Source organism: Hevea brasiliensis, chromosome 15 (genome assembly GCF_030052815.1).
Source record: "Hevea brasiliensis isolate MT/VB/25A 57/8 chromosome 15, ASM3005281v1, whole genome shotgun sequence".
In the NCBI taxonomy this organism is placed as follows: Eukaryota; Viridiplantae; Streptophyta; class Magnoliopsida; order Malpighiales; family Euphorbiaceae; genus Hevea; species Hevea brasiliensis.
Genome location: NC_079507.1, coordinates 68,969,636 through 68,996,060, shown reverse-complemented (window position 1 = coordinate 68,996,060; position 26,425 = coordinate 68,969,636). Strand labels below are relative to the sequence as shown.

General features: G+C 33.3%; 6 protein-coding genes across 6 annotated transcripts; 3 read left to right on the top strand and 3 right to left on the bottom strand.

Annotated features, from left to right (window-relative positions):
- Window positions 1-4,098: 4,098 nt before the first annotated feature.
- On the bottom strand, window positions 4,099-6,642 carry LOC110657002 (fasciclin-like arabinogalactan protein 1). Its single transcript, XM_021814037.2, has 2 exons — window positions 5,852-6,642; window positions 4,099-4,920 (listed from the first exon to the last, which is right to left on the bottom strand). Exons 1-2 carry the CDS (start codon window positions 6,491-6,493, stop codon window positions 4,345-4,347), a joined length of 1,218 nt encoding a protein of 405 aa, XP_021669729.2. The 5' UTR covers window positions 6,494-6,642; the 3' UTR covers window positions 4,099-4,344.
- Window positions 6,643-6,832: 190 nt separating this feature from the next.
- LOC110657004 (uncharacterized) lies at window positions 6,833-8,439 on the top strand. The gene is made up of 2 exons (XM_021814039.2): window positions 6,833-7,303; window positions 7,379-8,439. The coding sequence occupies exons 1-2, from the start codon at window positions 7,060-7,062 to the stop codon at window positions 7,483-7,485; spliced, it is 351 nt and encodes a 116-aa protein (XP_021669731.2). The 5' UTR covers window positions 6,833-7,059; the 3' UTR covers window positions 7,486-8,439.
- Window positions 8,440-9,296: 857 nt separating this feature from the next.
- On the bottom strand, window positions 9,297-10,079 carry LOC110657003 (protein TIC 20-v, chloroplastic). The gene is made up of 2 exons (XM_058137249.1): window positions 9,686-10,079; window positions 9,297-9,610 (listed from the first exon to the last, which is right to left on the bottom strand). The coding sequence occupies exons 1-2, from the start codon at window positions 10,013-10,015 to the stop codon at window positions 9,395-9,397; spliced, it is 546 nt and encodes a 181-aa protein (XP_057993232.1). The 5' UTR covers window positions 10,016-10,079; the 3' UTR covers window positions 9,297-9,394.
- Window positions 10,080-12,180: 2,101 nt separating this feature from the next.
- LOC110657006 (probable pectate lyase 22) lies at window positions 12,181-14,370 on the top strand. Its single transcript, XM_058137251.1, has 4 exons — window positions 12,181-12,347; window positions 12,482-13,216; window positions 13,345-13,488; window positions 13,868-14,370. The coding sequence occupies exons 1-4, from the start codon at window positions 12,256-12,258 to the stop codon at window positions 14,097-14,099; spliced, it is 1,203 nt and encodes a 400-aa protein (XP_057993234.1). The 5' UTR covers window positions 12,181-12,255; the 3' UTR covers window positions 14,100-14,370.
- Window positions 14,252-21,244, bottom strand: LOC110657005 (inactive beta-amylase 4, chloroplastic). Its single transcript, XM_021814041.2, has 10 exons — window positions 20,941-21,244; window positions 19,992-20,120; window positions 19,356-19,602; window positions 18,684-18,904; window positions 18,523-18,600; window positions 18,287-18,446; window positions 17,108-17,361; window positions 16,596-16,665; window positions 15,584-15,649; window positions 14,252-14,516 (listed from the first exon to the last, which is right to left on the bottom strand). Exons 1-10 carry the CDS (start codon window positions 21,129-21,131, stop codon window positions 14,364-14,366), a joined length of 1,569 nt encoding a protein of 522 aa, XP_021669733.2. The 5' UTR covers window positions 21,132-21,244; the 3' UTR covers window positions 14,252-14,363.
- A 2,180-nt stretch (window positions 21,245-23,424) lies between these two features.
- Window positions 23,425-24,144, top strand: LOC131174117 (uncharacterized). Its single transcript, XM_058137180.1, has one exon. The coding sequence runs from the start codon at window positions 23,425-23,427 to the stop codon at window positions 24,142-24,144; it is 720 nt and encodes a 239-aa protein (XP_057993163.1).
- Window positions 24,145-26,425: the final 2,281 nt, after the last annotated feature.

The following is a 26,425-nucleotide window of genomic DNA, read 5'->3' as shown; positions in this document are numbered from 1 at the left end:
GGAAGAGTGCACCTGGAAGTCAGAACGGGACATGCGTAGCAAATACCCTTATCTGTTCAATGTGTAATCCTGTACTTTATTATGCCTTGTGTAAAATTCGAGGAGGAATTTTCTGTAAGAGGGGAAGAATGTAACATCCCTAATTTTTAAATTTATTATTTTTGGGTAAATATTGATATTTTATTTTATTCGAATTTTAGGAAATTATTTGAAATTTTTTGGATTTTAGAAATTGGGTTTGATTTTCCAAAAATATAAGCGTTAATGATTTTTAAAAATTAATTTAAAGACCACGTGGTAAAACTAAAAATATATTTGGAGTTTATGCATTTTTCTGAGTTTTCTGAAATTTTTTCGAAATTTTTGGACCTCGTTTTCTGTCTTAAGGCAAAGTAAAAATTTAAAATTTTATATTCTGAATCGAATTGGCCGAATTGAATCGGATCGAATCGGACTGGCTTCTTCCTTTTTCTTCCTCCCTGCGCGCGTCCCGACCCCTCTCTCTTTCTCTCCCGTTTTCTCTCTCCTCCCTCCTCCCCTTACCGCGCCGCCGCCTCTCCAGCCACCCCACCTCCTCACCGGTCGCCGCTGAATGCCAAAAGGCGCAACGCGACGCGCAAGCGCGCCGCTTTGTCTTCCTGGCCGAAATTCGGCCTATCCGACCACCAATCGGACCGGGTCTTGTGTCTAAATCCATCTACTCGTCGAGAGCTTTCCATAGACACCAAAAACACTGAAATCCATTGAGCAGTTTGTCCAATTTTTGCCTGAGAAGTTTTAGTCCATTTTGACTTTTGGGCTAGATTTCTCGCAAATCATGAACCCCACGAGAAAACCGAGAGTATCAGAGCGCTTCACTTGTCAAGAGCTTCGCGGCAATATAAATTTTAAATTTTTTCGACACCGTTTTTCGGTGGATCCCACGGAACTTCGTAGTGTTTTTCCGAGCATTAAATGAGCTTAGAAAATTTCATAAAATTTATGTACTAACCCCCATATTGTGGGCTTTGTGTAGGTATCTTCAATTTGAAGAAATTCGACAGTTGTCTAGGTCTGTGAATTTTCGGCCAGACAGACCGATTACCGAAAAAAGTCTCTGAATTGGATCGAAGTTTTGGCTACCCCACCATTGTCAAATGTCCCGAGCGCGTCCTCGAAGTCGGAATAGGCATAGGTAAACCCGAACCTTACTTTTTCGTAATTTTCTAGTGCTTAAATGAGATTAAAAATCCGTTAAATATTCGTGGTAGCTCAGAAAATTATGATTCTTTTTGCAATAGCCTAGTAATATTGCTAAGGACTGCGGGGCAAAGTTTTAGAATTTTTAGAGCTTATTTGGGTAGTTTTTGCAAAAATAATCAATTATAAGGACTAAACTGTAAATTTACATATTGTGATTGATGACTGTTTGGATGGGCCCAGGAGGGGCTGTGTGATGTGATTGAGTTGTGGATATATGGATTGTGAATATAGAAGTACGTTTTGAGCCTTTTTGCAGGTTGGGTAGGTCCTAGGTATAGGGGAGACTTTGTCGGATTTTCGGTAAGACTTATGATGTATTTGGTCTTTTCTTAAGTTTGTATTGAGTCAAATTTATTAAATGATTGTAATAAAATTGTCAGTGAGCAGAATGACCTTCTTCCTTGAGTAAAATATTAATTTTAATTGTAATTTCACTATTATTATATGTTTAAGCATACCCATGCATCACTTACATATATATATATCTAAGTAGTTAAACTCTAGGCACGTTTTATGCTGCATTCATAACTGTTAAAGTGCCATGGATATTGTTGTGGTAATTTGGAGCAGTGTGCGTGCATTGGTGTGCGTGTGATGTGTTGTTGACTATGGATAGGATGGGTAGACACGGCTTGAGATCTTCTGGGAGGTAGACACGCTTGAGTTCTTGGACCCCGATTTGGTTATTAAGTGGAAGTCCGACTGAGTTCTTGTTGGATTTAAGAGAGTCAGATAGGATCACTCCCATATATTATGATTGATATTACTGAGTGTGTGAGTGCTCCAAATTACCTTTTTGCTATTATGATGTAAAAAATATTACTGATGTTGCATTTCACTCTACAGGGTGCATTAGTTTTAGATAGTTATAGAGATTATGGTTAAAATTGATATTTTACTCTATGGGTCGAATGCTCACTCCTGTTCAATATTTATCCAGGCCACAGGAGGATATTTTTGAGGTTAACCTGTTTTTCTCCCTCGCAGGTTATCTATTCATGTTTGTGTAATTCTATAAACTTCTAAAATTTTTGCATGTGTTAGAAATATTTAATTGATTTGAGTCTGTAATATAAATTATTATTTTGGACCTGTAAAATTATTATCACATGCATGTTTGATGGACTGGATGAGGGAGCTGAGCTCCCATTTATTTTTATGTTGATATGAGTATGTGGAGGGTGAGCTGAGCTCCCCAATTGATTATTTATTGTGTTTACAGGTCGGGTGAGTAAAAAACTCTCCGTTGAAAGGTCCATTTTATGGCCGAACTCTGTCCGGTTGATTTCTTGAAATTGGGCCCAAATGGGCCTTAGAGTTGAGTTAAGGAATAGTTAGGCTTACTACGGGCCTCGGGGGCTTTAGGTTGGCCTAGGTCCTAGTGCTGATACGACCTATAGGTTGGGTCGTGACATTAGTAGAGAAAATTAATTTATAAGGCAGACTTGAATACTCACAAAAATATGTAAAATTATAAAAAAAAATAAAAAAAAGGTGATTACAAAAATTACCCACGTTATTTTCAAATGGATAGAAGACAAACACTAAATTATACATTTGTTATTTTTTAAAGTCAATGTCTAGGGAGACGAAAACCAAAATTTGAGTTTTAATATTTCTTTTAATATTTAAATATAATTTTTACAAAATAAAAAAATAGTTAATACATGTAACTTTATCATTGATGGTGAATTAAATTTGAGATCTCATAACCCTAAAAATAAATTTAGTCCTCTAAATTAAAGCTGATTGATTCTTTAATTTAATTTTTGTGATTTTATATTTCAATTTTTTTGATTTATTTTATTATCCATATCTAACAATTATTCGAATTATGTTTAATAGTAGAGTGGCCTTTAAGAATATAAATTCTCGAATTCCGATTCCAATTAAAAACCTGCCCGAACCGGTCCGGTTGAGACAGTCCTCGTGATCTCCCGCACTTGCTCCACCCCCAGCAAGAACATAGCCGAGAGAAGCGGGGCGGAGCATTGTGTTCAAGCAGGAAGATGGGCAAGGGTGATATTCGTGCGGTGAAATCACATTAGGAACCTGGTTAATAAGCTTGGAAGATCATTCTCCTTTGGCTTTCAATGTTGAGGTCGGACCGGAGTTTGAGTTTCGTCCAGATCGATAATTGATATATCGATTCTTATGTTATTGTGAATTATTAGTTCTGAAACTGAATTCAAATTAGAGTTTCATATCATGAAATTTAATATAATTAAATAATATTTTTAGAGTATTAAAATAAAATATATATTTTATTATGAACAACTAAATTAACAAATATCATGGATCATTGGCTTAATAATATATACATTTTTTAGTAATTAATTTCAACTGAAATTCTATCTTAAAATCTCCCAGTTCTACAATGCACATGTTTCTTGATATTTATCTTTTAATAACTACCTTAGCCTCTAAAGGCACACATCATTTTAGATGCGGCGGCTCCAATCCATAATTTCTGATATAAATTATTTGCTCGTGTCAATGACAGGATACATGATAGCAACTTACAACTTTAATATATCCACGTTCAGCAAGACTACCATGGCAGTTGGCAGTTGGCAGTTGACAGTTGAGAATATCCATCTCAATCATTCATAAACTTAAAAACTTTAAATGTTGGATTGAACAATTATCAGAAACTGGATCGATAAGAAAGACAAATATCAATAATCAATAATGAAGGCTGAAAATGCCATTAGTTTTCCTTATGCAGACATTGTAAAGCAATTGAGCAGCTATGATGGCAAACAAGCCATCCCAGCTGGGTTTAGAGAGAGATAGTATTTTAATAGCAAAAAATAAAATCCCCATCTATCACATGGCAAATCAAGGAACTAAAGATTGCACACAATAGCTTTTATATTACTATGCCAAAATCTTCCTGATTAATGACAATAACAGTTTGTATCAATAAATCTACAGCATCTACTACAAAATAAATCACAAACCTCTGAAAATCCTCTTGAAAACAAAATAAAAAATAACCACGCACTAAAAAAAATAAAAAAGAAAAAAGAGAAATAAATTAGCCCATTAAGGCCCTGACTTGTTCGCCACAATCTTGGCGAAAAGCAATATTGAAAAAACTTACAGCATCAAAAGTCCTAACCACAAACTTAACACCGTAGCAGTGAATCTTCCACCGTTAAATCTCACACCAGCATTTTCATCAGCTGCTTGATCAGCTGGGTCGTCAGCTGGTGCATCTGCTGGTGAGTCTGATGGTGCTGAAGACAAGTCCTTACTCTTACTGGATTTTGGTGCATCTGCGGATTTCTCTGGGGCAGATGCCGGAGCAGGGGTTGGTGCTTCTGCCTTGAACAATTCTTTAGGCAACAAAACCTTGTTAATGGTATATACAGCAACTGGCTGCTCATCTATCAATGTCCCAGTAATTTTTGCTGTGGTACTCTTCGTCTTCAATGTCACATCCTCACCATCATTTTGCACTGTGAAATCAAACTTGTTTGCTCCATCAGTAGCCAGAGTGTTCATGAGACCATTATTGGATTTTAACGTAGACAGAGATTGATAGACAGGCACACCAAAGAATTCAAGGAATGAAGTTTTGCCTGCTGCTGTTAAGTTTTTGAATCTAGGTAGGAAGGCTTTGAATGGATCATCAAGAGGGCAAAACACTGTTAATCCTCCATCAAGATTGTCCTGGAAATTATAAATATTGACATATAAAATTAATAAGTTAGTATTGTAATTCCATCATTATTCAACATAGTTCACAAATGGATAAAAAGAGATACAAGGTGGCATTTTTTTTAAAGAATTTATATTCCTTGAAGAGAGATGCAAAGACTTAACCCTTGATGGGTGACATCCCTTGCATTTCAAGGTGGACACTTGCCATTAAACTACTAATTTAATAAAAATAAAACTTATTTTCAATGATTTATCAATATTCCTATAACATATTTGGGGGTGGGATCTAAATCTGCACAAGGAGAGCTCATTCACCAATACGGCTTCAAGCCTCTAACCCATAATCTCCATTTCTATAATCCAAGACGATAAGCTAGAAACACAAAAAGCACCATACCTCATGCAAATTAGTAACAAATATCATGAACAAATTAATTCCTGATCATGTTTCGTCTTATTCCTTGGACAATTGCTAGACAGTTCTAATAAATCCGTTCCTCATTTTTGTCCTCATGAGAGTGTGCAGGCAATGGCACTTGTCCTAAATACCAATCTGCTCTCATCTGAATTTTTGGGATCACCGTGAAGTTTACCTTACCGAAGGAAGTTTGTTTTTTAAACATCAGAAATTTCATTCAGGAAAATAAGGAATTGAACTGACCTTCTATAAACAGAGACACTAAAAAATTTAACTATTAACCGATTACACGTCCATAACATTCATTAAATTTGAACTAATGCCATTTTCCCTGGTGAAAAAACAATGCAGAGCTAATAATTCAGTTCTAATTACGATATGCTAATTAGAACTGTTCAAAATTGATGCCAAGCCCAATCCATTAACACATATTGAAGATCAGATTAAAACCAATTTAGTCATCCGCTACTCAGTGAGAAGATTATATATGACATTGTAAAAGAAGGAAAAGAGATTGTTTACCTGATAAGTCTTAGAAGCTTCAGAATTTGCCAGTAAAGTATCAGCGAAAACCTTACAACTATGAGCCGACATTATGTCAGTCAGGTTCATCTGGCTCGGCCCCGGCGTCGGAGCCTCAGCCACGTCCGAAGGCAAAACCTTGCTGATCTGTATAACCGAAATGTTATAAGGCACTTCCTCCAAAGATTTCACGAAGTACACATCAAGACTCCCGCCGTTGTCCTCCGGTCCTAATGCTACCTTCCCTCCCTTCATATCAGTGATGTTAACGAACCCCGCGGATCCCGGCGCAGATCCCGTTGCCTGGAACATGGTGGCGGCCAGTGCTGTGCCGTTGTTTATCTGGTGGAGCTTCTTGGCGCCAAAGTAGTCTAAGAGGACGTGGAGGGAGAGAATGTTCTTAATGGTGTAGATGGAAGGGTGCTTGGAGAGGAGCTCAGACATGGCGGCGTTGTCGACTGCGCAGACGGTGATGGTTGTGCGGCGGTTGATCTCGGCGGCCAGGTGGGTTATGGTTAGGTAGTGGTTAAAGGTGGAGAAAGCTGGGTGCTTGGCGAGTAGGCGCGTGATGTTATGGGCGTTGCTGAGGGTGGCGGCAGAGGAGAGCAGTAGCAGTAGAAAAACGACAGCGGAGAGCCGCATTGTGGCGGTTATTATGGCTGTTCTGTTCTACAGAGAGAGAGAGAGAGTTGAATGTGTTAGCGTAGTAGCAGAGAGAAAAGGACAGTTGCTAAGAGCTGTGAAAGTGAGTTGAGACTTGAAAGGGAAAGAGAAAGGGAAAGGAAAAGGGAACGGTAGTGGCGGAAGCCTACGGAGAGAGATCCTTGAGCGTGTAGTTGGCGGTATTGGACTTCGATTTTCGCTAATTTACGGGTGATGCCATTCTAAATTTTGTTTAAGAATTGATGCCTCTACTAACGTACAGCCATATATGCTGATAAATGAATGCTAATTAAGATTAAAGGGGGAGAATAAAAAAAAAAAAAAAAGAAAAAGAAAAAGAAGGTGCTGGCGGCATGGAAAGGGGCTACGGACTTGGAGAACAAAGTAATGGAGAAGTAAAGAAGCATTTGCAAACACGTCAAGTGCTCTGAGAATTTCTTCATCACAAATTAAGGTACTAGCACATTATAAAATAATATGTTTTGCTTTAGTTAACAACGTCAAAAGTAAGCAGTGAACTGAAAAGAAGTCCCAGACCCAGTTATATGCGTGCATATAAGGTAAAATATGAAAGGAAAAGAAGAAATATTGAACTGAGCATGCATGATGATGTTGAAACAAGTAGCTTCATTGGTAGTTGGGATGAATGCAAGCTTAAGAAACAAGAGCTGCTGCCTCCAATCTTAATCAGGCAAAGTGAGAAGGATTCAGTCAACTGTTCATTGGGAAATCTCCTTACTTACCCATTGATGGAAGAAAAAGTCCGGAATGAAGCTGATAATTTCCGTGGTCAGAATTCCTCTCATTGACCATTTTAGCTGGTTGATCTTCTGTAATAAAAGCTTGCGGTTCTTGTGCTTACAGGTAGGCCTTCGGATTTCCGTTGTCATTGGGCTTCAACCACACTGAGTGGTCCACTAAGGGAGAATAGTGAGCGGGCAAAAAGAAAAGAAGAATGCGCTGAATTTTGAGGGTGGAGTAGCCCAATTTTTACAAAGTTGGTGAGAATAAGCATATCTAATACTCTCTTCATTGAACTTTTTTTTTTATGTACCTAAAGAATAATTATCGAGAATCTTATCTTTGAAGTTGGAATGAGAAAGAATTACTGGACAGAGGATGTACATATTAAATAGGTAATTTAACTATATATATATATGTGTGTGTATAAAACCCTCCAATTGAGCTCCCTCTAGTTTCTCTGGAGAAAAATTTCCTCTCCATTCATTTTTTTTTTTCTATCTCGGACTTCAATGGATTGTCTTTGATGGCCCTTCCGGATAGTGTTTCGCTCCGACATGGTGAAGGATTTCTCTTCTCTTTCTTGTATGGTTTTTTTACAGTTTTGAGTGTATTTATATTGTTTCATAGATCTTGAGGTCAAATGGTGGGGGGCCTTTGTAATTGAATTGTTTAGTGCTTGGTCTTTAGTCTAGGGATTTGTTCTGTGCGTTAAGAGGGCTTCTTGCTTCGATTGTTTCACATCTCTTGAATTTACTACTACATCACGGCTGGGAAGGTCGTTCAAATGACCTATGAGGATCAAAGAGCTCTGGCAACACCTCCTTCTTGTTGTAGAGCTGAGCTTTATATTTTGTTGAGGAAGATGGGAGGTATGCACTATTAGGTGAGTTGTTGTGCTATGATGGGCGACGATAGTTGCTATTATTGGCAAAATTATTGGCTTTGTTATCTGCTTAGCACTTCTGGTAGTGGCAAGCTCTGTAGATGATAGGCAACATACTTTTCTATTTTGTGCTTTTCTTTGTAAACCTAGGTTCTATAGGTTGGGGATGAGTCAACTTGTGAGTTATGGTTTTTTGGTTGGCTTTGGGTTTGATTTGATTTGTTGGGCTAGTTACTAACATCACAGTGTTGGCTTCGTTTTTCTCTTTATTTGTTCTAGACTCGGATGAATTCTCTTACACTTACAAGCTTTTAATGCAAGATGACATGTCCTAAAAAAAAAGTAAAAATAAAAAATATTATTGAAAAATGACTCATTATAAGTTTACAACCTAATATTATTAAGGATAGAACAAGAATATCCCAAGACCTAAACCTTCTAAACATTTTTAATAGACAAGTATTCATTAGATTGCATTCCACATCACAGTATATTTTCTCTAACAAACCATTGCAAGAATTGAAAAACTTGGGGTCAATGTCACCATCATACCTACCCTACCCTCCCTCACATGGTTGTAAATATACACAATAACATCATGAAATTAAAGAAAAATATGGATAATAAAAACGTCAATTACAAATTAAATATATCAAATTTGTTTCCATAATTTCAGCATTTTAATTATATATACATATTAGATGAGCTGTACTTTTGAAAGATAAATGAGAATTGGGTAGGCATAGCTATAGACTTCCTCAATTTGGTGTCTTGAATCGATAACCTCTCTTGTTTAGGCAATGACATTAACGAAAGTTGATGATGACTTGATGTTTAGGTAAGGGATGTTTTGTGTTTATGCTGCAGCGGATACTTGATTTTTCAAGTGGGTGGGTGAGTTCCATTGCTAAATCGTAGTCTTATTGAAGCTTCTTTTCTTTTCAAGGGGCAAAATAAAAATGGGGACGCAGGCAATATCTATTTCATGGAGAAAGATACGTTCGCAAGCCAAGAAGGAAGTATTGAACTAATATTCAAGTGATCAAATACAATTTTCATGCGCCTTCTTCTTAATACAGGAAATCAAGATCTAAACCTGACATTTCTACACATGCTTCACAACAGAAATGATATCACTAAAATTACTCCAATTCCTATCCTCAAACATAATAAATTTATTTTCTTCTTTTGGCAGAATAAATTACAAATGCAGTACAGCAGCAATAAACAAAAACCCAAATTGGGTGTTTAATTTAAAGAACCTGCCTATCAGCAGCTTCTGCAACAATGGGCAACCTAGGAACCTGACCCAGCAAACAAGAACTAGACCCATAAATCAGACAAACCAAAAGGTAAAGAAATACAGTACTGTCCAAACTCATCAACAAATCCAATCCCAATCCATCTCTAGGATTAAAACTCCTCTCCAGCAAATCTGGAAAAATAAGAAGCACATCGAGCACAATAGCCTGCATGATATTGAACCTCACATATCTACTAAAATTGGGATTTCTCACAACAACAAAGTAAAGAGTAAGAAATACCAAAAACCCATTAAGGGGAAAGCTCTTGAAGACTCTTATAGCCGGGAACAAAGGCTGGATAAGAGCGTGAATGGGAGAGAACTGGGTTATCACGTATTTTCCATACTGGACTCCATCAAAAAATGGGTAAAAGTAGCAGACTGCAGAGATTATTCGGTCTCCGGTATCTGCTGAGTCACCGCCGTTGGATTTGGCCGTGATGATTTTAGTAGGTCTTTTAGGTTTACTGAATTGGGTTCTGTGTGTTTTGATTTGGGTTGTTAGAGAGAGAAGAGACGGGCCTTTTAGAGAGATAAGAAAGGGTTTGTGCAAGAGAGAGAGAGCAGACATGGCTACGGTCAGTAAGGTAGAGGCTAGATGGCTAGAAGCTCAAGGGGAAGATAATTCAGAGTCTTTTATCTAATAAAAAGGAAAAAATAGTTTTTTGGATCAAACGACGCCGTAAGGAGCATGCAATGCAATTAGTTTATATATCATTCTGAAAAAGTCGACCAATATTTTATTCTCTCAAGGAAGAAAAAAAAAATAATAAAATGAAAAATTAAGATTGATTCATCTCGACCAAATGAACTGCTTAACCAGTACTTCTATTAAGTTAGCATAGTTTTTTTTTTTTTTTATTTTATAAAAAATTATTTAAGTATTAAATTGGTATTTGAAATCTTACGAAAATCTAGTAGCACTCCATTAAATTAAACTAAGAATGTGAAAAAGGTTAATTATTAATTTAATCTCCATGAAATTAACATTTAATTCAGAAATTATAAATATTAATAAAATAAAAAGTTAACTTATTTTTTTAAATATTTAAATATTATTAATGAAAATTAAAAATTATAAAAATAATAATTACTTATATTAATCTCATGTCAAATACTTCATAAAAATAAAATATAGCAATTTTATTTACTTCAACTAAAATTGAATGACCAATAATTTCAAAGACCATAAATGATTTTTTTTTTTGAAAAATGAAATTAATTTAAGAAATAAAGAATTGAATAATTACATGCAACGGATGATAAATCAATCCTAACATAGCAAAGATATGCATGTGCTGTGCTGGCTCTTTTCTTTAAAGTCACCACAAAACTTTTCAAGGCTACAACAAACTCGGAAAGTTTGATGGAAAACGCAGGGTCATAAAGCATTCAACTCTAGGAAAGAAGGTAGCAAACAGCCACCTCAGCCTTTATGCCCAAACCCTAACTATTCGACTCAATTGCCCTTGTTATCCTTCAATTTTGGTTTTCGTTCTATGTCAGTTCCTTAATTTTAAAATGATACTAGAAAACTTTTAAACTTTTGAATTTCTTTCCTCAAAAGCCGTCATGACCAAAATCCAGCCATTCCTCCGTTTAAGGGCTACTGTGACAATGCCACGGTGACATGTTACTAAAGAGATTGAAGCCACGTGAATATATATTTTTCGCATCTTGCCTCAGCAGTGAAGATTTTATATTTTGTTTGGGGAACAGTTGGTATATTTTGGGGATATGTTTTAAAGGTACATATTGATAACAGATTTGTCCAGAGGTGTAAAGAAAAGCATTGTGCTTCAACAGTGAAACTATATACCCATATGTTTCATGATTGAAGCATATTTTGATGTAATTTGTATAAACTCAATGCAACTTATCTATGGAATTAACTATTTTTATTTCTTATTTTTACTAATTTGTGCAGTGTAGTGTTAGGGTTTATCTTCTTTCATTGTTTCACAGGGGTTATAAATTGCAAATCAATACATCACAGTCAACCATAACGTATACGTGACTTGCAAACTTTTTAATAAAATGCCAGCGTGGCAATGCCACATAAGCCGGCCAGAGGACTTGTGATGAAGAAATTTAATGTTTTAAGGACTTTTTAGTATCATTTTGAAGTTAAGGGACTCACCTAGAACAAGGATCAAAGTTGAAGGACTATTGCAATTTAATCTTAACTATCCTGGAAAGTTATTACTTTGGCAGGGCTTTATAAGTAACGAAATGGTAGTTAAAAATGTAGGTAATGAGGACAAGAGGACCAAAATTTTAGATGGAAAGAGTTAATTTATGGTTTTATGTTCTGACTTCTGAGGGCCATTTTGAATCAAATTATACCAAATATATAAACCGGTGGGGGGTACCAAATCCCTAAATAAATATCCCTAAATAAATACCACCTTAATATGACCTCATCAGAAACTAGCTAACTATTCGGTCCCTAATTACAGCTTTACTGTCACTACATAGAAGTAATGCCACAACCCCACCCCTTTCCCCTCCAAATACAGAAAAATTTACTCAAATTGCAAATTTTGGCAGATATACTCATTCACCAAGTTCGCTACTCACAACAGACTGTAAAAGCCAGTTTTTTCGGTGTCATAATCTCAAATTGGTTCTAAGCATTGTCGGCCATATGGTCATCAAGGATCAATTTTTCTGCAATCATGCAAGTTGCATCAGGCAATCCTATGAGCATTATATAGGTTCAAATTTCTAAATCATCTTTTCATATTCTAGTTGGCTTCTCAAAACCATCCAAATCCATGTTGTAGTTAGTGTAACCTCTCCTTCATTAAGATGTCAACTTTCTTTCTCATCTTTCTAGTCATGATCTTACTTGACACCTCCATATCTTCTAAAAATGTGCAAATATCAGAAGCAACTGAGTGGTGAGAACATAATAGTCAAGCTTGAAATGAGTGAAAGACTCCATATTGTTCATATGATGCATTTTATTTTCAGTAATGATCTTCTAGTTTTCACTCTAATGTTTTGAGTAACTTGTATCATGTTATTTAAACAGGAACTCAACAAGAAGGCAGCTGGAAAAAGAATCATGCAAAATTGGCAACCCAATTGATGATTGTTGGAGATGTGATTCTGAATGGGAAACTAACCGAAAAGTGCTGGCCGATTGTGCAATTGGGTTTGGACGCAACGCTGTAGGGGGGCAAGATGGTGACATTTATGTGGTCAAAGATTCTGAAAATGATGATCCTGCAAACCCAATTCCTGGCACACTTCGCTACGGTGTCATCCAAGAAGAACCGCTGTGGATCATCTTTGATCACGACATGGTCATCACGCTAAAGGAAGAACTGATGATGAACTCATACAAAACAATAGATGGAAGAGGGTATAACATCCAGATAGCAGATGGACCATGCATAACAATTCAAAACGTAAGTAACATTATCATACATAACATCTACATACGTGACTGTGTACCAGGTGGAAATACAATGGTTAGGGATTCACCCAAGCATGTTGGCATGAGAGGTTACTCTGATGGGGATGGCATATCGATATTTGGGTCTAGGGATGTCTGGATTGATCATTGTACACTAGCCAACTGCCGTGATGGACTAATTGATGCTGTAGTTGGCTCAACGTCTATTACAATCTCAAACAACTACATGTTGCATCACAATGAAGTTATGCTTATGGGTCATAGTGATGACTTCCTCGATGACAAGAATATGCAAGTCACTATAGCCTTCAACTTTTTTGGCGAAGGTCTGACACAAAGAATGCCTAGGTAATTGAATTCAGTATCATTCTATTAGAACAGCAAGAGCAATAAGTAATATTATCATCCTTTAACTACTCTATATGTCTAAAATTATATGCAGAAAGCTCTGTAAACATGCATCTAAATTATTGCAGGTGCAGGCATGGCTATTTTCACATTGTAAATAACATATACACTGGATGGGAGATGTATGCAATTGGTGGAAGTGCAAATCCAACAATTAATAGCCAAGGGAATATCTTCATTGCATCAGATAACAACTCTACAAAGGAGGAAAGTTTCTTTGGAACCAATCATAACTAATAATCACTGGCATCCACTCAATAACCTAGGAGCACCAAAATAAATATAACATTCCAAATATCAAATTTAACACTTCTAGCAATTGATAACCAAAACTATTCCTAGGAAAGCTGATCTTATCCAGCACAATTAGGGATGACGACAGTCTATCACAGATAAGGTGAAAGTACTAAAACAGAATGCATAATGTCAAATCATTTGCACATGTGAATAACTAATAAGCTAGGAAGTTCTTCAACATATTGGGTTGGGTCAAACTAGCACACACAAACTTTGACCAGCACCTGGTTAGACCAATACCTCATTTTCTTAACTGAGAGGATACAATCGGCTTCCTTTCTAAAGATCTGCTCTCATTCAGGTGACTAAACGGGAAGCCATCCCAGGAGATGAGGAGTGGAAAAATTGGAATTGGAGATCAGATGGAGATGTGATGCTCAACGGTGCTTTCTTTACACCTTCTGGTGAAACAGGTCCTCAAAGTTACATAAAAGCATCAAGCATGGTAGCAAGACCAGCTTCATTTTTAACAAATACTTCTCCTTCTGCTGGAGCTCTCTATTGTCAGAGAGGGATACCATGCTAATGCTAGACACAGGCCAGCTAAATATCTGCCCTTTATTCTTTTTCATAGTTTTTGGTTAGTTAAATTTTGAACTAAAGCTTTAATTGCTTTCAATCCCATCACTGTCAAGTTCAGGTCTCACAGACAATCAAGATGTAATGATAAATCAGTAATGACTAGGAATTTACACAAGCTTTTATAATCCCCTATGTAAGAAAAAAAAATTATAGGGGCTGCTATTCTTGACAATTTAGTAAAAAATCATGGTTAGGTCAGGAAAGTAAATTACAAATCTGTGCTCATTCTTCTAACAAAGGGGACAAAATTATTCCAGTTTTCAACAGCAAAAATTTTATCATTCAATCTGAAATAAGTAAATGACCTTACAGCCTCTGCCTGTGGATGATAGCAGTTCGCAAGTATTTGCCTTAGTCCTTTCTGTAAGAAAATTGCATGCAAGGATTATGTTAGGAAAGAAAAAGAAACAGAACTCAGGGAACACATGCATACACTCACAATCATAAATATTTATGTTCATGAAATCACAGAAAGTGGAAAGAAAAAGGAAAAATTAAAACAAATTTAACATCAACTTAATAAAAGGATAAAGCAAAACTATTTTGAACTCAACTAAATAAAACTAATTTAACTTATAAATGGCAGTTAATAGAGCAAATAAGTACCGCTGCTGCATCCACAGCCTGCAATGAGATCAAGAACCACAGGAAATCCATCCATTCATTTTCTTTTTACAATATCAAAACCAAATAAAAGTGCAGTTTATTCCATTAATTCCAGAACCCAAAATAAAACTGAATCGTTTCGGTTCTTTCTCATGTTCAACACCTTTCACAAATATCGAATTTAGGGCATGATTCTATAAGCATTCCAGAATTTTGGCAAGATTTTCATTGATTATGATTTTTTTTTTTTTTATCACCATGATTTCACCACAAAGCAAAAACAAGACCTTGGCCAGAAACTTGAATTCAACATTGTCAATATCATCATCATCATACAGGAATTTCTGAGGCAGTTTAGTGTCACAGGTCAAAAACATGTTATTATGGCAAAACTGAACACAAAAGAACCCACAAAATTATCAAGTCAAGTGTTATAATAACCTATGAAATTCTTATGCAAATTATTCCTTCAATAATGCTAGCATTAGTTATCACTGCTCTAAATCTTGACAGATAATTCATCATAACATCCGCAAATAAGTAAAGAGTTATAGGATCTTCAATGAAATTAAACATGGTATTTGATTGGTCAACCTGAGCACTGCAAATACAATTATCCTGGCCAAGACAACACTAAAGGTAACTACTGATATTTCCACCGCAGATTTTGTTCATTCTCTCTAAAATTATTTCCAAAGCACCTCTTAGATCTCTTTCTATCATACTATTAACTTGCCCAAAGAAAAATATTTTTCTTTTACAAAAGAAAAGGAGGACAAAGCTAAAGGTAACAGAATTTGCCTAGACCAGAATCAAATTTACCTGATCAAACCGTTCACTAGTATTTCTTCCAATCAGATTTATCCTTTTCTTTGAAATGGTTCTTATCTGGGAGAAAGAAAATCAAATCAACCCAATGGAAGATGAAATACGTCCATAGAAACATGCAAAAAGCTAATAAATCATATAAAATGCATGGCCAAATTTCATTTAACTTGGTTCAGAAGCAATACTATATTAAAACCATTTCCTGATGTGCAATATATAAGAAGACCTATTTCCCTTGTGCATAATTACTTATATTTCTAAAGGCCAGCATAATGGTGAATGGGGCAACTTCCGAAAGCAAATGTCTATAACGGAAATGTTTTCATCCTAAACATTTGCACTTGGCAAATTAGGAAAACAAGTCTGGATGCAACTGGCAACCAGAAAAATTACATAGAATTGTTATGTTTTACATGAGATGGGTTCATATTCATTACAATGCAACTGTCTCTTGTCAATCTGGCTGTGGTTTGTTTATAGAACAGAACTCTACAACCAATGGCATAGCTAATTGTATTGGCTTTAGTTATAATCAAACTGGAAGTTTAAAGAAAATTTCACAGTGAAATAGGGCCTTAAGAAAAACAATCATAGTGGTGAGAACTGAATGGAATGTTTTTATTTATTAAATTTTTTGCCAGAACAGCAGCTGTGTTGGAGGTGGTAAGTAGTAGGATTAGTAGTGTATATTGACAACTGCAATTGGTTTAACCAAAGACGAAATATACGCGCAGGTCCCTAGAAGAAAAATATTCCATTGACCCTTGGTACAAATAAACCTAATGACACAATAATGCACCTCTCAACTCTGTGGCTTAACATTGTAGGTTCAATATATAAATTATAGTCAAATAGTTCCACTTGAATCGGTTAAAACATATAAGAAAAAAAATTCAGATGCATGGGTGTCACAGTTAGAGGAATTTATGCAATTCAAAAGACAAGAACTTCAAATCCCACAACCAAAGAATGAAATAGATTTTATTCATCAAGAAAGAACCCACACCTGCTGGATTAATCCTTCAGGACTGCAACGATAGGCTGGTGGAGTTTCACTATCAATCATTTCTAAGCAGCTACAATAAAAGAAAAAAAGAAAACAAAAAAGTAAAAATGTGAACATGCTTGAAGATGTATCCAACAAAGCAACAACATTCAAACAAATTTGAGTTAAATGGGGAATCCACATACGTAATGAAGTAAAGAGTAAACATGCAATGAAATGTATGAATCATGTCTGCATAAAAGAGACTGAATGCAATATAATGTTGTAATTAGACAACCAATTTATGATTTTTCCTATGTTTTTCTCATTGTTTGCTAATCTAACAAAGAAACACCAAAAAGTGGACATAATAGATCAACCAAGTTTCTCACAGAAGATCTGAAAGGTGCAATCCTTCAATTGGAGAGCCATAGTGCTAGCTTCCCTAAATACCATCATACAAATTCCCGTCCAACAATTTAATCTTCCATGTATGCTGTATTGTGTTGGGATATAGAAATTTCAGATCTTACGAAATATGCAAAGCAGCTCCATGACGAGACAACACTGAAGCAACAGGATCATATCCATCCCTTAGAGCAGTGTTGTAGTAGCCAGCTGTAAGTTCAGCAGGGTGTGATATTGTCTGGTACCACCAATATATTCCACCAATTTTAGCGACTAATATAACTGGTGTTTGCTTGTTTTGTTGATATTTCTTCAGCACATTAACTGCCTTTGCTAGAATAGCATCTGCATGACAAATCAGCTTACCACTGTACCATTCCTGCAAAGAGTAGTTTCACCATAAGATACCATAAAGTTAGTTTTCATCGTCCTGAGAAACCATGTACTAATTGTTGACTTTGTGACCACTTGAGTCTTGAAGTAGTAATCATATTCCATTCCAATGTCTCCATATACACAAGCTATATTCATCAATACAGGAAGTTCATTTGATGACATAAAACCTAGTTAACTCACACACAGGAGATTCACAAGTTATCAACTGCAATTAGACAGTACAATTCATGCATGTTTTATGTTTGTATATTAATGCTTCTTCATATAATCTATAAATGTGTCACATGAAATGCATCACTACCATTGTCTTAGAACTTTTGGGACAGTATCTTCCACTAACAATTATCACCAGATTGCCTAACAATTGTCATTGAAAATCAATTAGATATTTTGCACATAACAACTCACCATCAACTACAGAAAGATTAAGAATTTATCTCCCGTTTCAAGTTGCATATATCATGTATCTAACATTGAAGTGTAAACTTAACTCAGTTCAACTAAGCATTACCCTAAAACTATTTGGGGTTAGCTGCATGAGTCCCTCTCCGCATCATGTTCTATCAGTGGCCAGAACTCCACCATTTTTTTTTTTTTTTGAGTAAACTCTACCCATATCAGATTTGACTCTGTGCCAGATTTATGATAGCCAGTCCCAAACCCAGATAAAAGTGAAATGTTTTGGTACATTGACAGCTATCATAAAGCTAATCACATCTCCTTCATGAAACTGACCCAAACAACTCCATGTAATATTGAAATTTAATAAAAAATTTAGCTCCAGAGACGGTTGCACATGCTCAGCAACCATCTAACACAAGAAATTATTTAAATACACTGCAAGAAGTCGCAAACATGCAGGAATCCTCATACAAAAATTAAACTAGGTTATTTCAAATGATACATACAAGGAAGAAACGACCATAATCAGAAAGAAAGCTCTCCTGTCCATCTTCAAAAAAAGGAACACCAGGTGGAAGACTGTTGTAGCAACCAGCATTTTGAGGTCCTCTATCTCCCCATTGAGGCTTTCCTTCTTTACAAGCAGCCATCTTTAAGTCCTCCATCCTGAGACCAAAACAAAGTTATATATATTGAAAAGAAACAGTTGAAATAAGAGGATGAATGGAGGAGCTTAACATACATGTACTTGTCATAACACTGGAATTCACCAATTCCAGGAAATTTCCATCTACCATCACCATGAGGATGTGCAGGATACCTGCATGGAAATATGGAATTATCCCTAGCAAAATGTTACAATTGCCTAATACATTTGGTCATAAAACAACAGCTTTAAAGTACCTTAGTTCTCCAGAAGGACCAAGACCAACACTTATTTCTTCAATTACACTCCCAATATATGAGTCAAATTTGTTAACAAAACTGAGCATGAAGTCTTCATAACATTGGAGGGCAGTACGGCCATAAAAAAGAGGAAGCTGGTCCACTCCTAGTGTAAGATAATCATCATTGGAGAACCCATTTTTATCTCGATAATATATGTCCTTATTATGACCACCAATCTGAAAAAAGGGGGAAAGTCATAGCTATCATATTTTTTGTTAAGGTTCAAAACTTGTCAGAAATGCTATTAAGGTTGATTCTATTACATATTCCCAATCTATTTCAATATCCTCTTACCCAGTAAAGCATCGTGTATCAATACAATGATAGAATCAAGTCTACTGATGAAAGACTACTGCAATATAGCCCAAGGGTAAATGGTGGTCCTAGACGAATAAATTTAGTAGATAAGATACTAACAACCAAGTACATTATATCCCACCTAACATAAAAGCATACACTATAAAACCTAATAACACTGGTATAGTTCACTGTAATAATTACACCAGAATAATTGTGCAATCAAATGCGACCACACATTAACTTCCCTATTATCACCTTGATTAATGTGCAACTGTGCTGAAAATCCTTTTTTTTATTTAAGGACAATAATAAAGAAATGAAACAAACCTCTAGAATCCACAGTGGAAGACCCACACCCCCAGTTCCAGTGGACAGGTGTGTGTTTGAGTGAAAACACAAGGAAACATGCAACTTCAGCCCCGACTCAGATACCAATCTGAAAAGCTCTTCGTAAAGGAACCAATTATATTCAAGAGGAGAAGAACGCTCAACAATTCCCCACCAAACCTCTACTGCAATTCCATAGACACCTGCCAACTTGAGTGCTTTTAGAGATATAGTTAAGGCCTTGATTCTGAAACAAGAAAGAGCAGTATATAAAATGTTTCAATTTATGATAAAAAATGGAAAGGCATTATAAAAGCGAAGATGTTAAGACAGAAAATTTGGAGATCATAAGATATTCATGTAAACTTGAAACACATAAAATGTAAGATTAAAATATAACTATAACTTAGACACTGCAATGGCTATTTAAAACAAGTAAGAAATAATCCAACTAACGTATGAAAGACCATGGAGGGTCAAGTTTGGTCTTCTCTATCCAGGCATTGCCAGATCATATTAAAAGTCAAGCACAAAACTGTTGTTTTCCCTATCAACAATCAAGAAAGACTCCCAATCATGATATAGAAACAAAGAAGCAAGTGCACACTTGCAAAGACCCATGATAATGAAGCTTACTTTCTGATCCTTGGACTCCCAGAAGAATCGATGCAAAATGTGTCCACAGGCGTCATGACAAATATGGGGACCCTCTTATGCTTTGATGATTCCAATATTAAGGATTTTGATTTTTCTCGAGCATCCATGCTACAGTATATACATATATCATGAGATTTATCATAAAAAACTGTAGCAATAAGTATCTCACAATTGCAAGCATCAGATAAACATGTGAATTGATCCCAGAGAAGATAATTAAAACAGCATTGTTGATGGGTAGAATCTTTCATAAATTTGAAGAACAATACAAAATCAACATTTTAAGAAAATCAATTAGAAACTCATTAGTTTATTAGACTCAAAATTGATTAATGGTTAAACATTATGTAACTTTAAAACGTTGCCCTAATTATCATAGTACAATCAACTTTAAAAGAATTTGGGTAGGCATACAAATATAAATGAAGTGTGCTTGTCTGTTTCCATGATTAAGAGCCATTGTTTAAAGATAAAGATATTCGACTCATGACTGTCTAGAAGAAAGCAATTTGCTTATCTGGCTCGAAAGAATCTCTTTCACCATCTCGCGTACTCTTTGCCTATCATTTTAAAAGCATTTCTTATAATTTCCCTCAAAAACATTGATGTTCAGTAATCTAAAGTTTTGCATCCAAAAGCTTTTCTTTTTTCTGATAAATCAGAAAATAAAGAAAGCAATAAATTAAAAATGCACTCACAAAGCGAACAGTGCCTCAACCAACTTTAAATTAAACTCTTATATTTCTCAATTCTTTCAGAAACCAACACTGAAACGCTGAGCAGCAATATTTAGCTAAGAACCCAAAAACTATGTTAAAAAAAATGTAATTGGAAAACAAACTTCCTTTCCGTTGCTATCTATTATCTGCCCCTCTATGAAATCAAACAGAAAGAAATGTAAGGGGCGAGAAAATGTGAATGAGCTGACCTCAAAATGCGGTTGCTTCCACTAAGCAATCGCCATCGAGGATAGAAGAGGGGCCTTTTGAAGAGAGGGATCATCGAAACGTTTCGGAGATTGGTTCGCGTTTTCCTCCTGTCCAAGAAGCTCGTCTCCCTGAACGCAACATAGCTTCTCCTACAGCCGCACCTGCGAGCAACTCCTCCATTGCCGGCCATTTTCTACTATAGGATGAATGATCTCCTCTGCTTCCCTCTGTTGGCAAGAGAGAATCAGAGAAACAGCGAGACGGGTTTATGTGGATTGATTTGTTTGCCTGTCAACAGTTTACATGGTGTATCTTTTCTTTTTTGCAATTATGCCCCTACTAGCTTCTTCAATTAACTTTTCTTTTTTATTTTATTTTTAAAAGGAAAAGGATAGTCAAAGATAGTGTAAAATTATTTAGAAGCATGGTGTAGTTTACATTTTATTAGTAATAATTCCACTAATCTAATCTCTAGCACTGTATGTTGATTGAGTCTTTAACAATGTACGTGGATGGAGTATGCCAAGGTTATTGACTTAGAGGGCTTGGTATTTTTATTGAAATTTATGTTGAGAAAATTAATTTTTTAAATATAATAATTAGATAGTATTAAAAATAATTAAAAATTAAATTTTATTAATTTTAATTATAAAAATATTAAAATTATAAAATTATTTTTTAAAATTATTTATTTTAATAATATTTAAAATATTAATTTTATTAAAAAAAATAATTTCAACTTTTAAAAATCAATATCAAACAAATTGAAAGTAAGGTAAATTAATAATAGAAGATAAAGGCATTAAGGTAAATTAATAATAGAAGATGAAGGCTTTATTTATTTTGTAATTAATATTTATTAATCATGTTCATTTTAAGTTGGTATTATTTAATGACTATTTGAATATTTAATTTTCTTTAAATGATAAGAGTGTCAAATTATTCATATTAAATATAATAAAAAAATTTATTTTATTAAAAAAAATTCATAAACAAACATTTTAATTCAAAAGTTTTAATAATACTGTATTTTTTTAGTATATATATATAGAGAGAGAGAGAGAAAAAAGTTGAGAGTTGAAGGATTTTGTTGTAAATAATGAAAATTAAATATACAATAAATAATATCCCACGTGGATACAGTTATCCAAATGGATAAACATGAGGGAAGCTATTTACGTGTCGCCTTTTTTAGGAACTAAAATTTTGCATTATTGATTTGGCCTTTGACTTAAATTGCCAAATCTCTTTTCAGGATCATATTGGCGGATTCCACTTTTCCAATTGAGTAAATCACTTAATTTTGTGGATTAATTAATTTTATAATATTTTTTTATTTCACTAAAGTCTATATTAAATTTATAAATAAATAAAGAAAAAAAAAATCTGAAATGGATGACGACTATGAGGGGCTCGAGGATGGATTAGGGTTTGAGGGTAAGTGGAAATGACAAGAAGTTGAGCCTTGGTTTATAATTGCTACTTTCTTTGTCTGTCATTCAATGTTTTTTTATAATAATTAATAAAATAATTAAATTATTTAAATTATAATAAAATATTATATAATTGAATTAAATTATCTTTTTCTCATTTAATTAAGAGAAAAAGAAAAATTTTAATTTAAATTTTAAAAAATTATATGAATAGTTATTGTGTTTAATAAAAATAAAAATAAATTTTAAAAAATATATATTGATTTTTTTATATAATAAATAATTATAAATAAAATAATTTTCAAAAAATAATAAATAAAAGTGAATGTCGACGATGCCTTTTTTTAGTAGAGAATAAGGATGTAGTATATTTTATATTGAAATATAACTCTATAAAAAAATATTTTTAATGATAATATTTAATGATAATTAACTCATTTATTAATACATTATGAAAAATTATAATTTAGGTTTCATTTATTTTATAAAAAATAATATTTTTTCATTTTTTTAAAATTTAAAGTACTTAAAAAAATATTTTTGTGGTCAAATAAAAAATTAAGCAACTGATTTTTCTATTTTCATATGTTACATTTGAGTTTTGTATATTAAAAAAAATTATTCTATTATTTTAATATTTTTATAATTAAAATTTATTAAATTTAGTTTTAAATATCTTTTAATAATCTTAACAGATTAAAAAATAATTTTTTTAATAATAATTTTAATAATAATATCAAGTAAGCCTTTAATTTGAGTTATATTAAATTCATTTCCCCCTGAAAGCATTAATTTTCAAATTTTTTATTAAAATATCACAATATTAGCGATAACATGTTCTTGTAATCCAAAAACAAAACCTTTGTAAAGGAAGGTTAATAATAACCAATAACCGTAAAATATAAATAATAATAGTGTGGAAAAACAACTTAAGTTTAATAAATAAATAAAATTAAATGGTTTAAAAAAAAAAATTAAATTGCCCGAGCCAAGCCAAGGAAGCCCCAGTACACAATAAATAACCACCCAAAAGCAACCCCAATCTCATTCATGGACCTAGAACCCGATTCATCGTTCGTCGGGCTTTCTGCGGTTTCTGGTGACAAACTCGCTGGAGTGGCGATCGGCGGGCTGCTGGTGGAGGGGAAAACCATTGGGGCCTCTACTGGTGTTGCAGAACTGGAAGGAATACTCGCCGATGCCTCTGGGGTTGCTGCAGTAGCCGGACCTTCCGTAACTGGTGGATTAGCGATTGGAGCCGAAGTCGGAGTAGTCACCGGAGTTGCAGCCGGAGTGGAAACCGATGGCGGTGGAGTCGTTGGAGACAAAACTGGAGGGGACCCACTTGGAGATGGGGGAACAACAGAAGTTGGGGATGGCGGGATTGCAGGGGAGATTTTAGGAGATTGTGCGGGAGATTTTGAAGGGGAAGAGGAAGGAGTGGAAGGAGTAGAAGACGGAGAAGTCACCGGAGAACTTGCGGGAGAAGTTGTCGGAGATTTAGCCGGAGCACTTACAGGAGATGTTGTGGGAGATTCAGCAGGAGCACTGGCAGGAGAAGAGACAGGAGATTTGGCAGGTGATGCAGAGGGCTGTGTTGTTTTAGATGGCGAAGGGGCAGGCGCATTGTCTGCATGTACAATAAAAGAAAAAGTAAAAGCAAGGAAAATGAGTAGAAAGAGTCTCTGCAACATATTGAGTGGGCGTTTATGGAATCGGCAACAATTGATAAATGGAAAACGGGGAGTGTTTTGGCTTTTGATGGAGTAGTGGAGATGGAGGGTTCAAAGAGATCGGAAGGGGGGATATATAGAGCGGAGAGACAAACGTGGTGGTTCTGGTCGCTGGTGAAGGGCAATGTGACCGTTGGAATGATTTGTGACGGCTACAGTGGTAAAGTAGCCGTTACTTGGAAGGACGTGACTGGCCTTACCTCTTTGTTGTCTGATTTGAGCAAGAATATTATTATTATTTAATAAATTTTATATTTAATTATTTATTATCTCTGCTAAATATTTCCTCTGTCAACAATGAGTTAGGTGGTGATTTTTAAGGTACTTGATAAAATGTAAAATTTATTTAGGTAGTATTTGATATAAATTAATTTTATTATAAAAAAAATTATTAAATATTATGAGTTTTATTTATAAATTTAAAATTTAATAATTAGTTTAAATGAATTTTTATGTAGAATTTTTAATTAATAAATTTAATTATAATAAATTTTATAAAATTTAATAAAATTTATAAATAAATTTTAAATTTAAAATAATATATATTATAAGTAATAAAATTATCTTTTTATTATATATTATTTTATTTTATTTTAAATGCATAAATTATTTCATTTGAAATTAATTTCATATTCAATATAAAATATATCAAGTAAATAAATTTATTTGTCAATGAATTCTGTTATGAATTCATTTACAAATAAAAATAAATTTTACTATAAAATTTAACTAAATAGAGTCTTAGTGTAAAATATAAAATATTTTAACATAACATATTAAATTTTTACAGTATTTGATTTGATTTAATTTTAATGAGATAGGTTTAATAATATATAATTGAATTTATAATAGGTTTGTATTTAAAATTTAATATTTATGGTGGGTTCAGATTTTACATGTTAGGCATTTATTATCTGAACCTATTTATATAAATATTTATTTATAATAATATTTATAAATTTTTATATATTTTATTTTACATAAAATAAATTTAAAATATTTTGTAGAATTATTAAATTTTTAAAATATGAATTATTAATAAAAATAAATTTTTATGTATATTTTTAATTAAAATATATATAATTAAACAATAGTATTTTTCGATAATAATAACAATAAAGTTTAGGACGAGTTCATATAATTGAAAATAAATTTTAATTTGATTTGGAATGGATTTAGATTTGAGAATATTTATACATGTTATCATCCCTAATTTTACATATTATCTCATGAGATTTTTGTAAAATAATATTTTTCAAATACCTAATTAAAAAAAAAGGTATTCTCAAGTAAAAAAAGACATATAATTTTTTAATAATATTAAATTAATATAATTATCTATTGGATTTTTATATTTAAAGAAATTTTATTTTTTATTAAGTAATAAATTATTCTTAATTATAATAAAATGCTTACTTTATTAAGAAATTTTATTTTTTATTAAGTAAAAACATTTAGTTATAATAAAATGCTTACTTCATTTTATTTTTATATGTGGTTTAAAGTTTTTTTTATGATATTTAAGAAAATAATTAAATCACCTCAATTATAATAAAATACTCTTTAATTACCTAAACTATAACTAAATGTTTCTTAATTTAATTAAATTATGCTTTATCTCATCTGATTACAAGGAAGCTAATAAAATGAGTTATAGAAAATTTAACAAATATTTAGTAAAGGTATGAATAAATTAAAAAAAAAAAAGAATACATCTAATATAAGCTCGAGCTCACGTGAGAATGAGCTTAACAATGGTTAAATTAAATTTTTTATATCGAAATAGATACATAATTAATTAAAGTGTATATATAGAGTATATAAATTTATATATAAATATTTAATTCTAAGGATGTATTCTATAGAAAGTTAAAAAATTAAGAGTTAAATGTTAATTTTATAAGTTTTAACATTTAAAGTGACTAATTATTTATTCAGGCACTAAGGATAATATTAACCCCCTCAAAATATATCAATATTAATGAGATTAAAAGTTAAATTATTTTTTTTTAGGTATCCAAACAATACTAACGAGAATTAAAAATTATAAAAGTAATAATTATCCTTATTTAGTATCAAACACTTTAATATATTTATTTTTATATGAACTCAATTTATTTACGGTCATAACAAAAATTATTAATTTTCTTAAAATAACAAAAATATTTAAAAAAATGATAAATAAAATTGAGTGAAAGTAGTACTATTTAACTAAAATATTTTTTATTTCACTTAATTTAATTAAAAGAGAAAAAGGTAAGATGGATTTTTGTTTAAATAGTTATTGTATATAATAAAAATAAAAATAAAATAAAATA

What these genes read in the sequence shown, in the direction of transcription:
- LOC110657002 (XM_021814037.2), bottom strand. Translation starts at nt 6,493, where the DNA reads ATGCGGCTCTCCGCTGTCGTTTTTCTACTGCTACTGCTCTCCTCTGCC. An exon ending in AAGCTTCTAAGACTTATCAG is followed by an intron (nt 4,921 to 5,851) that starts GTAAACAATCTC and finishes TATAATTTCCAG; the next exon opens with GACAATCTTGATGGAGGATT.
- LOC110657005 (XM_021814041.2), bottom strand. Translation starts at nt 21,131, where the DNA reads ATGGCCGGCAATGGAGGAGTTGCTCGCAGGTGCGGCTGTAGGAGAAGC. An exon ending in CAGTGTTATGACAAGTACAT is followed by an intron (nt 18,447 to 18,522) that starts GTATGTTAAGCT and finishes TTTTGGTCTCAG; the next exon opens with GATGGAGGACTTAAAGATGG. An exon ending in GGAGCTGCTTTGCATATTTC is followed by an intron (nt 16,666 to 17,107) that starts GTAAGATCTGAA and finishes CTTTTATTGTAG; the next exon opens with CTGCTTAGAAATGATTGATA.
- LOC110657004 (XM_021814039.2), top strand. Translation starts at nt 7,060, where the DNA reads ATGCGTGCATATAAGGTAAAATATGAAAGGAAAAGAAGAAATATTGAA. An exon ending in TGAAGCTGATAATTTCCGTG is followed by an intron (nt 7,304 to 7,378) that starts GTCAGAATTCCT and finishes TTGTGCTTACAG; the next exon opens with GTAGGCCTTCGGATTTCCGT.
- LOC110657003 (XM_058137249.1), bottom strand. Translation starts at nt 10,015, where the DNA reads ATGTCTGCTCTCTCTCTCTTGCACAAACCCTTTCTTATCTCTCTAAAA. An exon ending in TTCCCCTTAATGGGTTTTTG is followed by an intron (nt 9,611 to 9,685) that starts GTATTTCTTACT and finishes AATATCATGCAG; the next exon opens with GCTATTGTGCTCGATGTGCT.
- LOC131174117 (XM_058137180.1), top strand. Translation starts at nt 23,425, where the DNA reads ATGGACCTAGAACCCGATTCATCGTTCGTCGGGCTTTCTGCGGTTTCT.
- LOC110657006 (XM_058137251.1), top strand. Translation starts at nt 12,256, where the DNA reads ATGTCAACTTTCTTTCTCATCTTTCTAGTCATGATCTTACTTGACACC. An exon ending in ATATCAGAAGCAACTGAGTG is followed by an intron (nt 12,348 to 12,481) that starts GTGAGAACATAA and finishes TTATTTAAACAG; the next exon opens with GAACTCAACAAGAAGGCAGC. An exon ending in AACTCTACAAAGGAGGAAAG is followed by an intron (nt 13,489 to 13,867) that starts TTTCTTTGGAAC and finishes AAGATCTGCTCT; the next exon opens with CATTCAGGTGACTAAACGGG.